The following is an 11642-nucleotide window of genomic DNA, read 5'->3' on the forward strand; positions in this document are numbered from 1 at the left end:
TATCTGCACAAGTGGTCTCGTACATTTTATCCAAAAGCTTTTCAGGCTATTCGGGGGATATAATCTCTTAATCTCTTTAAATATGTTAAATATTACTATTATATACGGTATTTCAAAAAACACACACAGCATTAACTGCCGCATATTCCCCAGAGGTGGTAAAGGTGTACGACGGAGAGGCGGCGTGGTCGCGCCGGCTGTACCGCCCAGTGGTGGTGGGCCGCAACTTTAGGGAGCGCGAGCTGGTGGCGGCGGCGTTGCGAGCCTTCCACGTGGCGCGTGACCCCGACCAGTTCGAGCTGACCGACGCGCTCGCCGGTGACGAGCCTCCGCTCAAGGACCCCACGCCACTCGCCAGGGTTACCAGGCTGCCAAACAAGAGACCAGCTTTATTTTTACGATTCAAGTAATTCCCTTTAAGTTCCCTACTGAGAATCAGCGTTGCCGTATTCCTTGGCTGTTAGCAGGTACCTACTGCCCTGGTGCTACAAGCCAGAGCTGAGGAGGTGTACCTGTGACCACGATGGCTTTTTTATAATTGTTTGTATGTTGCGACAATCAATGGTCAATGAAACCTATAATAATCATTATTTTTTAATCTGGAGTGACATCTAACCAATATATAGATTGAGTGAGGATTTATGAATATATAGTATAAGAATGGCTTCCCTGTACGATTGGATAGCATTTTTGTGTATAAACCATCAACTACAAACGCTATTTAGCGAAGTGTCCACCAAATTGTACTTTTACGGAACTGACTCTTTTGTTTATTGTTTTAATTGTAATAATATATTGCACGGTAACAAAAGAAGTACCGTGTACATAGGCAAATCTTAATGCGTAAAGGCATTTTCTAGCAGGCTAACCTTTCGTAAAGTAGACATACTTTGCGTAGGTAAAGAAGAAAATAAAAAGACATTATTTCTGCAGTATGAAAATTCTGGTCAGTAAACGTGCATTCCATTTTAGAGAGCCGGAGACAGGAGGGGGTGAAGTGCGTGTGTACCCGGGGCGGGTGGCGGGCGCGGGGGACACGTTCGTGACGGTGACGTGCTCCGGCGAGCATGCCGTAGTTGATCTCATGGCTGCCGCGCTGTCGCGGTTCGGCCTCGACCCTGCCAGCGCCACGCTGGACTACCGCTGCTCCGAGATCCTACTTGACCGTGGGGGTAGGCATTTCCATTCTTATGAGGACCCTATTTTCCCAATGATATTTCCATTCAACACTTTTGTTAACACATGAATTAGAAATGGAATTCCATATTTTTTTCTTTATTCAACTAAAAGTTAGCCTTCGACTGCAATAACGTACACGACGTTTTAACCTTAATAAATAATTCAGTTTAATTATTTATAATATGCCTGTTTAGTTCCTTCATTCATCATCATCATTTGACGGGCAATTGGCGCAGTGGACGGCGACCCTACTGCCTGCTAACTGGAAAACGTTTGTGTGATGAGCATCAATGTTTTCTTGGTCTGGGGTGTTAATCCGTATTTTATAAATATTTATGACATCTTAGTACCCATGGCACAAGCTACGCTTACTTTGGGGCTAGATAGCGATGTAGCGTCGTAGTACGAGTATATGTATGTCAATCAGCAAACTGTTGGGTATTGTGATATTTTGCCTTTATTGATGGAGCGGCCAATCTAGCTGGCCCGGGGCGCTGATGACCTTGTGCTTGCGCAGTGTCGGAGCGCGTGCTGGAGGAGCAGGAGCGGCCGTGGCGTATCCTGGTGCGGCTGGCGCGCGACTCGGTGCGGCGCATGGAGCTGGCGCGCTTCTACCTGCAGCCGCGCCGCGACCCGCACGGGCCCACGCTGGCGCTGTTCGTGGCGTCGCTGCCGCCCGGCCTCTCCGAGCGCAACTACGAGAACATCCTCGTCGAGTTCCTCGGCGCCGGTGAGTGCCGTCCTGCTAGCCCTGCACCACAGACAGGAGACAAAAATTATATCCCCTGACGAGGGATATAACTAACGTGCCCATCTGGTAAAGCACGGGAACATGGAAAAAGAGAAATTTGACTCCGTTTATTATTGCACTTGTTCGCCAGTGTTCTGAGAGTTAATAAAGCTGTGGGAGAAGATAAAGCCTTACTACGGTGACTCCACAAGCGATTTACTCGTCTTATGTTAGCGCCACTGCTACTACGAGTTAATCTATAAGAATGATAATGCCATATATTCTGATGTTTTGATGTGAAACATCTGTATACGAGGGTAAACCTGATTGTTGGAGTGGCGATACAGGCAGTAGCGACGCTTCGCCAGGCTATATGATTGAATATATGTACTATGCGGAGTTGAGTTGTCGAAATTTCAAATTAATTCTTAAATTTTAAATATTTTTTTTAATTCTAATTTTGTTTTTAATAAAAATGTAATAAGCAGTCATTATTTTATGGAACAAATTTGTGATTCTTTATCTTTTCAGTACGGTATATCTGATTTCTGTCGTAATCTGTTATATCGGGGTGTCGGAGTATTTTTCAAAGAATAGCAATTAAAGTTTGAATTTAGTCGCGAAAAACCGCTACTACATAACACTTGCTTCTCTTGTTCTTCACACGGCCAATCCAATAGATTATGAATAACGCTGAATTAATTCCCCTGATCGAGAACAAATTAAATTTAGAACCGACTTAACGGACTTACAGGACGTGTGTTAAGCGTTTGTTTAAAACATTTTAATTTTCATGGAAAAGTTAGTTCTGCTGGAAGCCAAACTGTTAAAGAATAACAACTCATAAAGGGTAACACAAGCTAGTCAATTAAAATTAAATTTTCAGGTTATATTCAAGCTTGTTTCAGTTGTTTAGCGACTTGGAATACAAATAAAATTCACATTTCATTAATATGCTTGAAATAAGTTTACAGAAGCAATAGAGGTCTCGCAAGCGCTTTTAGCGGAATACTTCATCTCCCGGGCGGATATCCGGGAAGACGGCAATTGTCGTTTAATGTTTACAATTTTTATCAACTCGTGTAAGGAAAAGTGTTACTTCAAACCTTTGTATAGTCTGAACTACTGCTTACTCGATACTTTATATGAAAAGCTTTAATCTAACAAGGAAATTAGTTCTTGATTGGCAATTAGTTATTTCTTGCTCTCTAGATAACAAGTTCACATCAATCGGGCCCATCTACTACGAGTACGGGTCGATGGTGATCACGTACGAGGACGCGAGCAAAGCTGTGCGCGCCCTCTATGCGCTCCGAGAGGCCAAATATGAAGATAAGCATTTATTAGGTGAGTTTCGTAGACCATGTCCATACTAATAATTTAAATGCAAAAGTGGGTTTGTTTGTTTGTCCTTACTTTATGGCGTAATTAAGCAACTCATCGACTTGATTTTTGGCATAGAGTTAGTTATAAGAAAGGAGAGTACCCAGAAAATCCAGAAAAACAGACGGTTACCACGGTATTTAAAAAAGTCTCAAAAAAAAACACTTTTAAGAACGCGGGCTTAACTAGTATCTTATAAATATAACCTTACTTTGGAGACGTGTAGTTGATACTAGCTCTATATCTCTTCATTGTGTAGCAGACAGAACCATATAGCCTCAGATTATAAGACTTTAGGCTTATGATGATCATGGGGAACCTATTAATCTACCTACCCTCACTCGTATTTTAACTACATCCGGTGAGAAATTAATTTACTTGAAAACTGTGATTTGATGGTAAGTATTATAAAGCTATGCAAATTATAACACTAACACTAACTTAAATCGACAACTAATGAATTTACTTATACATTTTTAAATGAAACTACAAAAATAAAATGGATTTGAATATATTATTATTACATTGTAATTATTTGCTAATCATAATCACATTAATTTTAATCTAATCTATTTCTAATCTATTCTATATGCACACTGTAAATGAAATTGTACTATGGAATGCAAGAAATAAAAGGCTTTTTATTTTTATTTTATTTTATTTATTATTATAAAGCTGATGGACGATGAGGTATCAACTACCAAGGTGCTGGAATGGCGACCTTGCGTCTTTAAACGCAGCATTGTTGGATAGATGACATCACACGAGTCGTATGGTCCCGCTGGAACCTCCTACAAATGATCTATGTCCAGCGGTAGACGTAGGTCTCATGATTGGCATGATGATGATGATGATATGGTAATATGTATATCGGCGCAACGACATATGAAGTTTCTAAATTGATTACCCTAAAAACTAAATTGATTAAAGATAAATTGTAATTGTTATTCTCATAATTAAAGATCATTAGCTAATTGATGTACACCACCTGTAAACAACAGATTGCTTATCACCCCACCTGGGTGTTCTTTATAAATACAGAGTGTTCAGTGTCTTGCGGATCATTCTGGCACGAGTAGCCAAACCGAGCAGAGCTCTATATTGTTGTGATAACTTTATTTAAGTGAAATAAACAATTATTTAGAATAACAAGTCCTTATTACTGCTAACATGGAAAGTTACGATAACGACGACGAAAATGACGTCAGTATTGCTGACGTCATTGTTTTTAAAAATAATATCGCGTCAGAGGCGCCGTCATGTATAATGTAGAAAAAAAAAGATGAGACGATCTCAATAACCTCTATTTGCCTCCTACCTATTCTCCACCATTTCCAGAAAGCATCGTTTCCAAATCTTTGAATGGATTTTAATCGTATTATGTTTTCGACAGTGATGCTGCTACCCAGCATCGAACCGTCAATGGTACCAGCGGGCGTGAAACCCCTGCTGGTGTTTGTAAACGTGAAGTCTGGAGGTTGTCAGGGCCTCGAGCTCATTTCCTCATTCCGCAAGCTCCTCAACCCTTACCAAGTGTTCGATCTAGAAAACGGAGGGCCGCTGCCAGGGTAAGTCACCATTCATCTTCTGTGCAGCGACTTCCTTATATTTAAGCAATGAGTAACTGAAAGAAAATTTCCTGGCGTGGTTTTTGATTTAGATAGACCGAGATTACGGAACCAATGCAATTGGTGCTCGTGCTCTCTCTTCTGTACGAACTGCTGCGATATTTCTGCATCTTCTTTAAATTTAACCATGATCAGCATATTTCTTGTATTAAGAATTATTTTAGCTAAACTATAACGATGTTTTGATTGAACACACATTGAACACACATTGAACTTGTTCAATGTTTTAAACTGAATACGAAAAAGTTACAAAAACATTAAGCAGACTAATCGTAGTTTGATCTTTTAACTATGGATCATAATTTCTGCTCACAGGTTATACGTGTTTCGTCACATACCTAATTATAAGATCCTGGTGTGCGGCGGGGACGGCACCATCGGCTGGGTGCTGCAATGCCTCGACAACGTGGGCCAGGACTCCCAGTGCTCCAACCCCCCCTGCGCCATTGTGCCTCTTGGCACCGGTAAATATATCATATTATCTATTTCCATGAAACACTGTAAATCTAGGTTGAAGGATTTGGTAGGATTGTTCGAGGATTTAGTAGTCTACGACGATGCAATTTATTTTGAACACAATAATAAAATAACTCTTTTGTGATAAGTGATCCTGAGTAAAAATTATTGAAGAATCAGCTTTGAAGAATAATACCTATATCTGTTTATTAGTTTATTTATTGCTAGTTTGTTTCCTATGTTTGACTTACTAATCTTCACAAAATTACTTCATTTTTATTTGTTTAATAAGGTTAAAATTAACACATGAATTACATATAAATACGAACAAAGCCGGCAGGCGTACTACTGATAGGTGTATATTTTAGCAAATCCATATCAAAAATGCGGCTACCAAAATACAATACTAAAACATTGTTCACTGAATGCTAAGGTATAGTATATTCCAATTTATGTGCAGGCAACGATTTAGCCCGCGTGTTAAGGTGGGGCTCCGGTTACACAGGGTGCGAAGACCCTCTATCCCTACTCCGGGACGTCATAGATGCCGAGGAGATCCGCCTCGACCGATGGACCGTCGTCTTCCACCCCGAGGATAAGCAAGATGAACCCAAAGAAGTCTCAAAGCAACTTCCAGGTACATATCTCTATTATAAAGAGATTTCGCACTTGATGATATCGTCTATCATGCATGAACTCAATCCAGACAACAAAAGAAATGACGGTCAAATTATCGAGGTATTCTTTCTAATATATATGTTAAGATTTGATAGATGAAATAAATTTTTGAAGAAAACAAGAGCGGATAGCTCAATAACAAATGCTTATAAGAGGTTTGCTTAGTAATGAACTTCCCGTGAAAGTGAATAAAATACGCATATAGCTTATTCATCACAATTCGGATTTGTTTTCAAGCAGGAAGGAAGTTTTAAAGCCATGTTTCTCCCGCAGGTTCTCAAAGCGAAGATAATTCACAGATTCTAGTTATGAATAATTATTTCGGGATCGGCATCGATGCTGATCTCTGCCTTGACTTCCATAATGCTCGTGAAGAAAACCCTAATAAATTTAATAGCAGGTAAGAATTCCTCAAAAACATAATCAGTAAAATCCATATCAGGTCCTTTAGTACCAAAACGAAGGTGAAGTTATCTTCTTGCTATTTAGCTCATTCATTAGATATGATCAAACTTTTAATAGACGAAAATATATGGCAGACGCAATGAATTAATCGAAAAGGTTCTAGAAACTCCGTAAGTTAGAAAGGACTCAAGATATATAATATATCTTTCCTTCTTCCAAAAATTAAGTGAAATCAATATTGACCAGCCCTTTTACCAACATAAGAACTTTGATTTAATTTACTATAGGTGCCAAATATTTATCGTTCTGTTTAACATAGAAATCATGCGATATATACCTAAACATATTTTTTCTGTTTTGTGAAGGCTCCGAAATAAGGGCGTATATGTTAAGATGGGCCTCCGCAAAATGGTGGGGCGCAAGATGTGCAAAGACCTGCACAAGGCCGTGCGGCTTGAGGTGGACGGCAAGCAGGTTGACCTGCCCGCCGTCGAAGGCATTATTATATTAAATATACTTAGGTAAGCGACCTATTACTAATTTCACTCACCTGTTCAATTTAATAAAGCATGCACTAAATATTTGGCCATTAACATGTACAGGATTTAAGATTTCAGGATCTTTATAAAATTAGGTGACTGATAATCAGTCAGGAACACTACCTCCAGAATGCTGCTATTAACATTTTCATTAATACTTGGTGATTACATTACAGACGATGCATATTTAAATGTTAAAGATAAATCAGGGTAGACATTCATTTAAACAATTTGAAAAATACTCCTTTAATCTTATTGAAAACCCCCAGGTGTTTCACATCTGAGTATAATACTCCACAGATTTCGTTTTAAAAGAAAAACTGGTTTAAAAACTTCATAATCACCATTTAGGAACTAGAAGCCGTCGTTTTGATTCAATGATTATTTGGCAGTTGGGGTTCGGGCGCCAATCCGTGGGGTCCGGAGAAGGATGACCAGTTCAATAAGCCAAACCACTGGGACGGTATGTTAGAGGTGGTGGGCGTCACCGGCGTCGTGCACTTGGGGCAGATCCAGTCTGGCCTGCGCGGCGCCATGCGGATAGCACAGGTAACCGCCGTCCACATCGATACAGCAATTAACACAAGTGTCACCACAATCCGATCTAAACCGCATAGCCCTTGGTTAAGGCACTATCTTTAATAAGCCAGCAGAGAAATTGTAAGTTCACTTTTTCGCGCTTCCCTAATTCCCGCATTATAGCTTGAATCTTAATACATAAACGAATGAATTTAGCGACTTTGGGTCATTCACCCATTCCTCATGTTGACAAAATAATACGCTCGTACCATCCTACGAATTACGTTATTTCAGGGCGGTCATATCAAGATCAACCTGAAGAGCGAGATCCCCGTGCAAGTGGACGGCGAGCCGTGGGTGGCGGCGCCCAGCGAGGTGGTCGTGCTCAAATCCGCGCTTAAGGTAAACGACCGCTTCAAAAATACTGCCGACCGCTTCAGGCCTCTGTCGAGATAAAACAAAGCTTTTACATGCGTTACGTTTAGTTCTTCGTAGCCCTTCCGCTATATCTATTATTTTGTTAAAATATTATTAAATACAAATATTGGGGCAGGTACCAGAGTTGAGAAATGTCTGTAATTCCCAAACCAAACGGTCCAAAGTCTTCGAATTTTAACTTAATCCTCTCAACTATTTTGGTTCTGTATATAACAAATTTTCACGAATCTTTTCGCTTTCTCTTTTACGAAGTTGTGGAACAATATTTTAGCCCCCATGTTGTTTGTTACATATCAAACGTCCTTCAAGACAGAAAGCAAACCAGGCAAATACGTCCCAGCCTATACCTTTTTAAAGTATTTCACCAGCCTAAATCTTGGAAATTTCCGTAAAACAAACAACACTCACAAACAAACCTCGCTAAGATAAAAATAAAACCTTACGTCCTAGTTCTAAAAAAATATCCTTTCCTATAAATTGTCTTCTCTGGACATGAAACGGAGTATTCGTTCGGTCCCTGATGATGTATGGTATTTAAATCTTGACAATCTTGGGACACATTTTTGACACCTGCTATTACCAAGACTGTAAATTATTACGTCACAAACAGTGTGTTACGATTTGAATGCAATATGTCATCAGACCCTGGTGCGATGAAACAATGCATTAGTTTTACTTTATGCTGTGTACCTAATAGTTGTCATTCAATGTGATATGTGCATATATGTGCTTAAGTTACGTGTTTTGAATGTGCCTTGCTTGAGTTTGAAGAATTTAAAAAGACAACATTCTGCCCGATGTTGTGTCATGGCTGTATACTATGCATGATCACTAGAACGACAATGATCGACCTGCCATTGAGCTATTACTCAATCTCATTTTATAATCAAATATCAATTTGAATGCGTTTGTTAAAGACAAGAACAGAGGACAGCAGAGGTATTGATTATTACTGAGGCTTTTAGGAAGAGGTTCTTCCAGAACATTTCAAATATTCCGGAAGAACTTCTTTGTAAGCGGTGAAATGAACGGAAACAATTTAATTATTGTTAGATCACTTAGCACAGACAAATAGAGCTATTGAAATTATTCCTCAGTGTCACACATGTGCTTCTTCGCCGTCAGTGTGGATGCAATTAAATTGTTGAAATGTCGCTTCTCATTAATTTTGCATTTCTGCAACCGACTCTGTGCGAATAGAAGCATTGATTTGTATACTTCAATATAATTTGGACTGAATCTCCCAACTCTATGACAACCTCGAAAATTGTTTGGTCTCTGTTTTCCACTGGTCTTGTTGCTGTGCTAGTTTAATCTCGTAAACGCTGCACTACCCATGCTATGCCCGTGTTTTCACTGCTCGAGACAGCGCCGGCCCTACAAAGCAATGCCATTCCTATTTTTTTAACAATTAACTCTTAATGTTACTGTATCGTATGTGAATACCTTTGTACCTCCAAGCGAAACCGCGTAAAAACCGTCTAGGATTATGGGGTTCAATAGACTGCCATTCCGCAGTAAAACCTCCAATAACGTAACGTTTTGCAAAATAAATATATTCTGGAACTCACAACTCTCAACTCAACAACATGTGGAGTTGTAGTTCTCATACAGATCAATTTATTTCATTGTTTAGTAAGAATCTATAATCTTGCTATGAAGGAAATGTCACCACGGCCCCTAGAAAACTCACTGAGAAGATTCTAAGGACCTCTAAGTGCGTAGGACTAAGTTATTGGAGTGCTTCTGATCGTTTGCATTCATTATCAGATCGGACAAAAGGAACTATTTCTGATGGGCCAGCTTTCAGTTCAACACACATTGAAATTTATCAAATGTTTGGGGAATTTATTGCCGCAAAATGAATGGAAAACCGAAGTACTAAATCTAAACTAAGATCAAATCTTAAAGAACAGAGGGTGGAACATCATAAAATGCACATTATTTATTTGCAAACTGAACTTGCATGTTAAGATTAATTCGCTTGCAACAGTAACATTTCTAATAAAATACATTAAGCACTAACCGCGTATTCAGCGCAACCGGCTATTTCTTTAGAGCTAGTTCCACAGTTTAAATCTAGATTAGGAAGATCGTTTTTAACTTTTGTAAAGAAAACACGCGACAATTTAACTGACAGTCTATTTGTTGCAAGCCAACAAAAGAGATTTTAAATTTTTGGAGATAAGGAGAGATTTACAAGTTGAAATCTTTCATTTTCACAATCGCATCAAATATAAGATTATTGCAAAAAAACTGCGTTAAATTCATTCTCGAATCTGTAACACGAGATGCGAAAATCTTTCTGACCAAGCCCAGTAGACGTAACTCGCTTAAGCTTTGGGTACGAATAGAAACAAACATACGAACATTTTATGGTAAACTTAATATTAAACTCATTAATATGAACTTTTAACAGTAATTTAAGGTAGGTACGACTACCATTGAGTGTTCTTAATTTTAATATTCAATTCAAGGTGCCGATTTCCGCTAAATTGTCTAGTTGGCTTGGTAAAGAAATATTATAAGAAACATTGTTATAATAATTTCGCATCTTCGCTTTTCGCCTTCGCATTATGCCTTAAACATATCGTGAATGAATAAGACGGCTTTAAGAGAATTACAGTCGTGTGTTTTCAATAGTCCCTTCGCCGGTCACAGGCTCGAGCCGGCGCTGCCCTACGAACTGACATTTGCTTTGATGTTGCATCTGTGCTAACGGGAATGTTTGTTCAGTGAAAACGCGGCTACTAACTCCGGTGATATAATTATTTATACGTATTTTGGATACAATTGACACCTAAATTGATTTCATGTACTATGCAAATCTGGGTCGATGTCCTACGGAGCGCGGGACTTTATGATCTATCGTTAACAGTCAGAGCCATAGAAACACTCCCTTTTCGTTTACGAGGTATAATGTTAGGCATTCAACTCAAGTTTTTCAGATAAGTTTCGACTCGTTCATGAGTTCTGCATCGTAGACAGAAACAGTTATGTGACTTGAAGAACTCGTATACTACCAAAAAACTGTTCGATAATAGACGATGAATTGTATACAATTAAATTGAATTAACGTTCAATTCAGTGGCATGCATTGAGACCAGAGGTTCATGCAGGTAGTTCAAAATGAAGTGATAGATAACACTACTCGAATAATTATTACTACTAGTGGAGTAGAGTACTAGTAGAGCTTCTAGGGCCTCATTGTGGGCACGCTAGGTGTGACTAGGGATATGTAGCGGTGGCGCGTAGCCGCTGGGCTCGGCGGGTCCCGCGCTCCGAGGGCCGCGGCCGAGGCACCGGGGAGTGGGCTGTAGCGCGGGTTGTGTGACCGGCAGGCGACGATGCTGAAGAAAACGAAGCGCGGGTCGGGCGCGGGCCCCGCGGCGGGCCCGTGACGCCGGCCCGGCTCAGTGGCGCGCTGCCCGCAGGCCACCATGCTGAAGAAGCGCGGCAAGGTGCGGCGCCGCAGCACCGAGCCCGCCCTGCCCGCCCCGCCGCCGCCGCCGCCGCCGCCCCCGCCACCCGACTCCTGAATCTGGCTGAGCGAGCGCCTCATCTGACGCCCAGGGCTCAGGGCGGACGGGCGAGCGCTCGCCGGGACCGGATTCCCGAACGTAGTTGTAGCCGTTAAACAATATGATACTATGTAAATAAAACTATTAAAAAATATAATATATTAAC

General features: G+C 40.3%; 1 protein-coding gene across 3 annotated transcripts in view; it reads left to right on the forward strand.

The window, feature by feature from the left end:
* Positions 1-11642, forward strand: part of LOC120626825 (diacylglycerol kinase theta) — a 50892-nt gene extending 39250 nt beyond the window's left edge. For 2 of the 3 annotated variants that reach the window (XM_039894586.1, XM_039894587.1), the window contains exons 7-18: positions 154-406; positions 973-1172; positions 1697-1909; positions 3122-3256; positions 4686-4860; positions 5236-5384; positions 5837-6013; positions 6328-6454; positions 6825-6980; positions 7391-7547; positions 7812-7919; positions 11390-11642. In XM_039894586.1, coding sequence (XP_039750520.1) covers positions 154-406; positions 973-1172; positions 1697-1909; positions 3122-3256; positions 4686-4860; positions 5236-5384; positions 5837-6013; positions 6328-6454; positions 6825-6980; positions 7391-7547; positions 7812-7919; positions 11390-11494 — 1955 coding nt within the window. In that variant the 3' untranslated portion in view covers positions 11495-11642. Of the gene's footprint in view, positions 1-153; positions 407-972; positions 1173-1696; positions 1910-3121; positions 3257-4685; positions 4861-5235; positions 5385-5836; positions 6014-6327; positions 6455-6824; positions 6981-7390; positions 7548-7811; positions 7920-11296 lie in introns of all 3 variants that reach the window. The other variant, XM_039894588.1, reaches the window with a different exon arrangement.

The sequence above is a fragment of the Pararge aegeria genome, chromosome 10 (assembly GCF_905163445.1).
Source record: "Pararge aegeria chromosome 10, ilParAegt1.1, whole genome shotgun sequence".
Classification (NCBI taxonomy): domain Eukaryota; kingdom Metazoa; phylum Arthropoda; class Insecta; order Lepidoptera; family Nymphalidae; genus Pararge; species Pararge aegeria.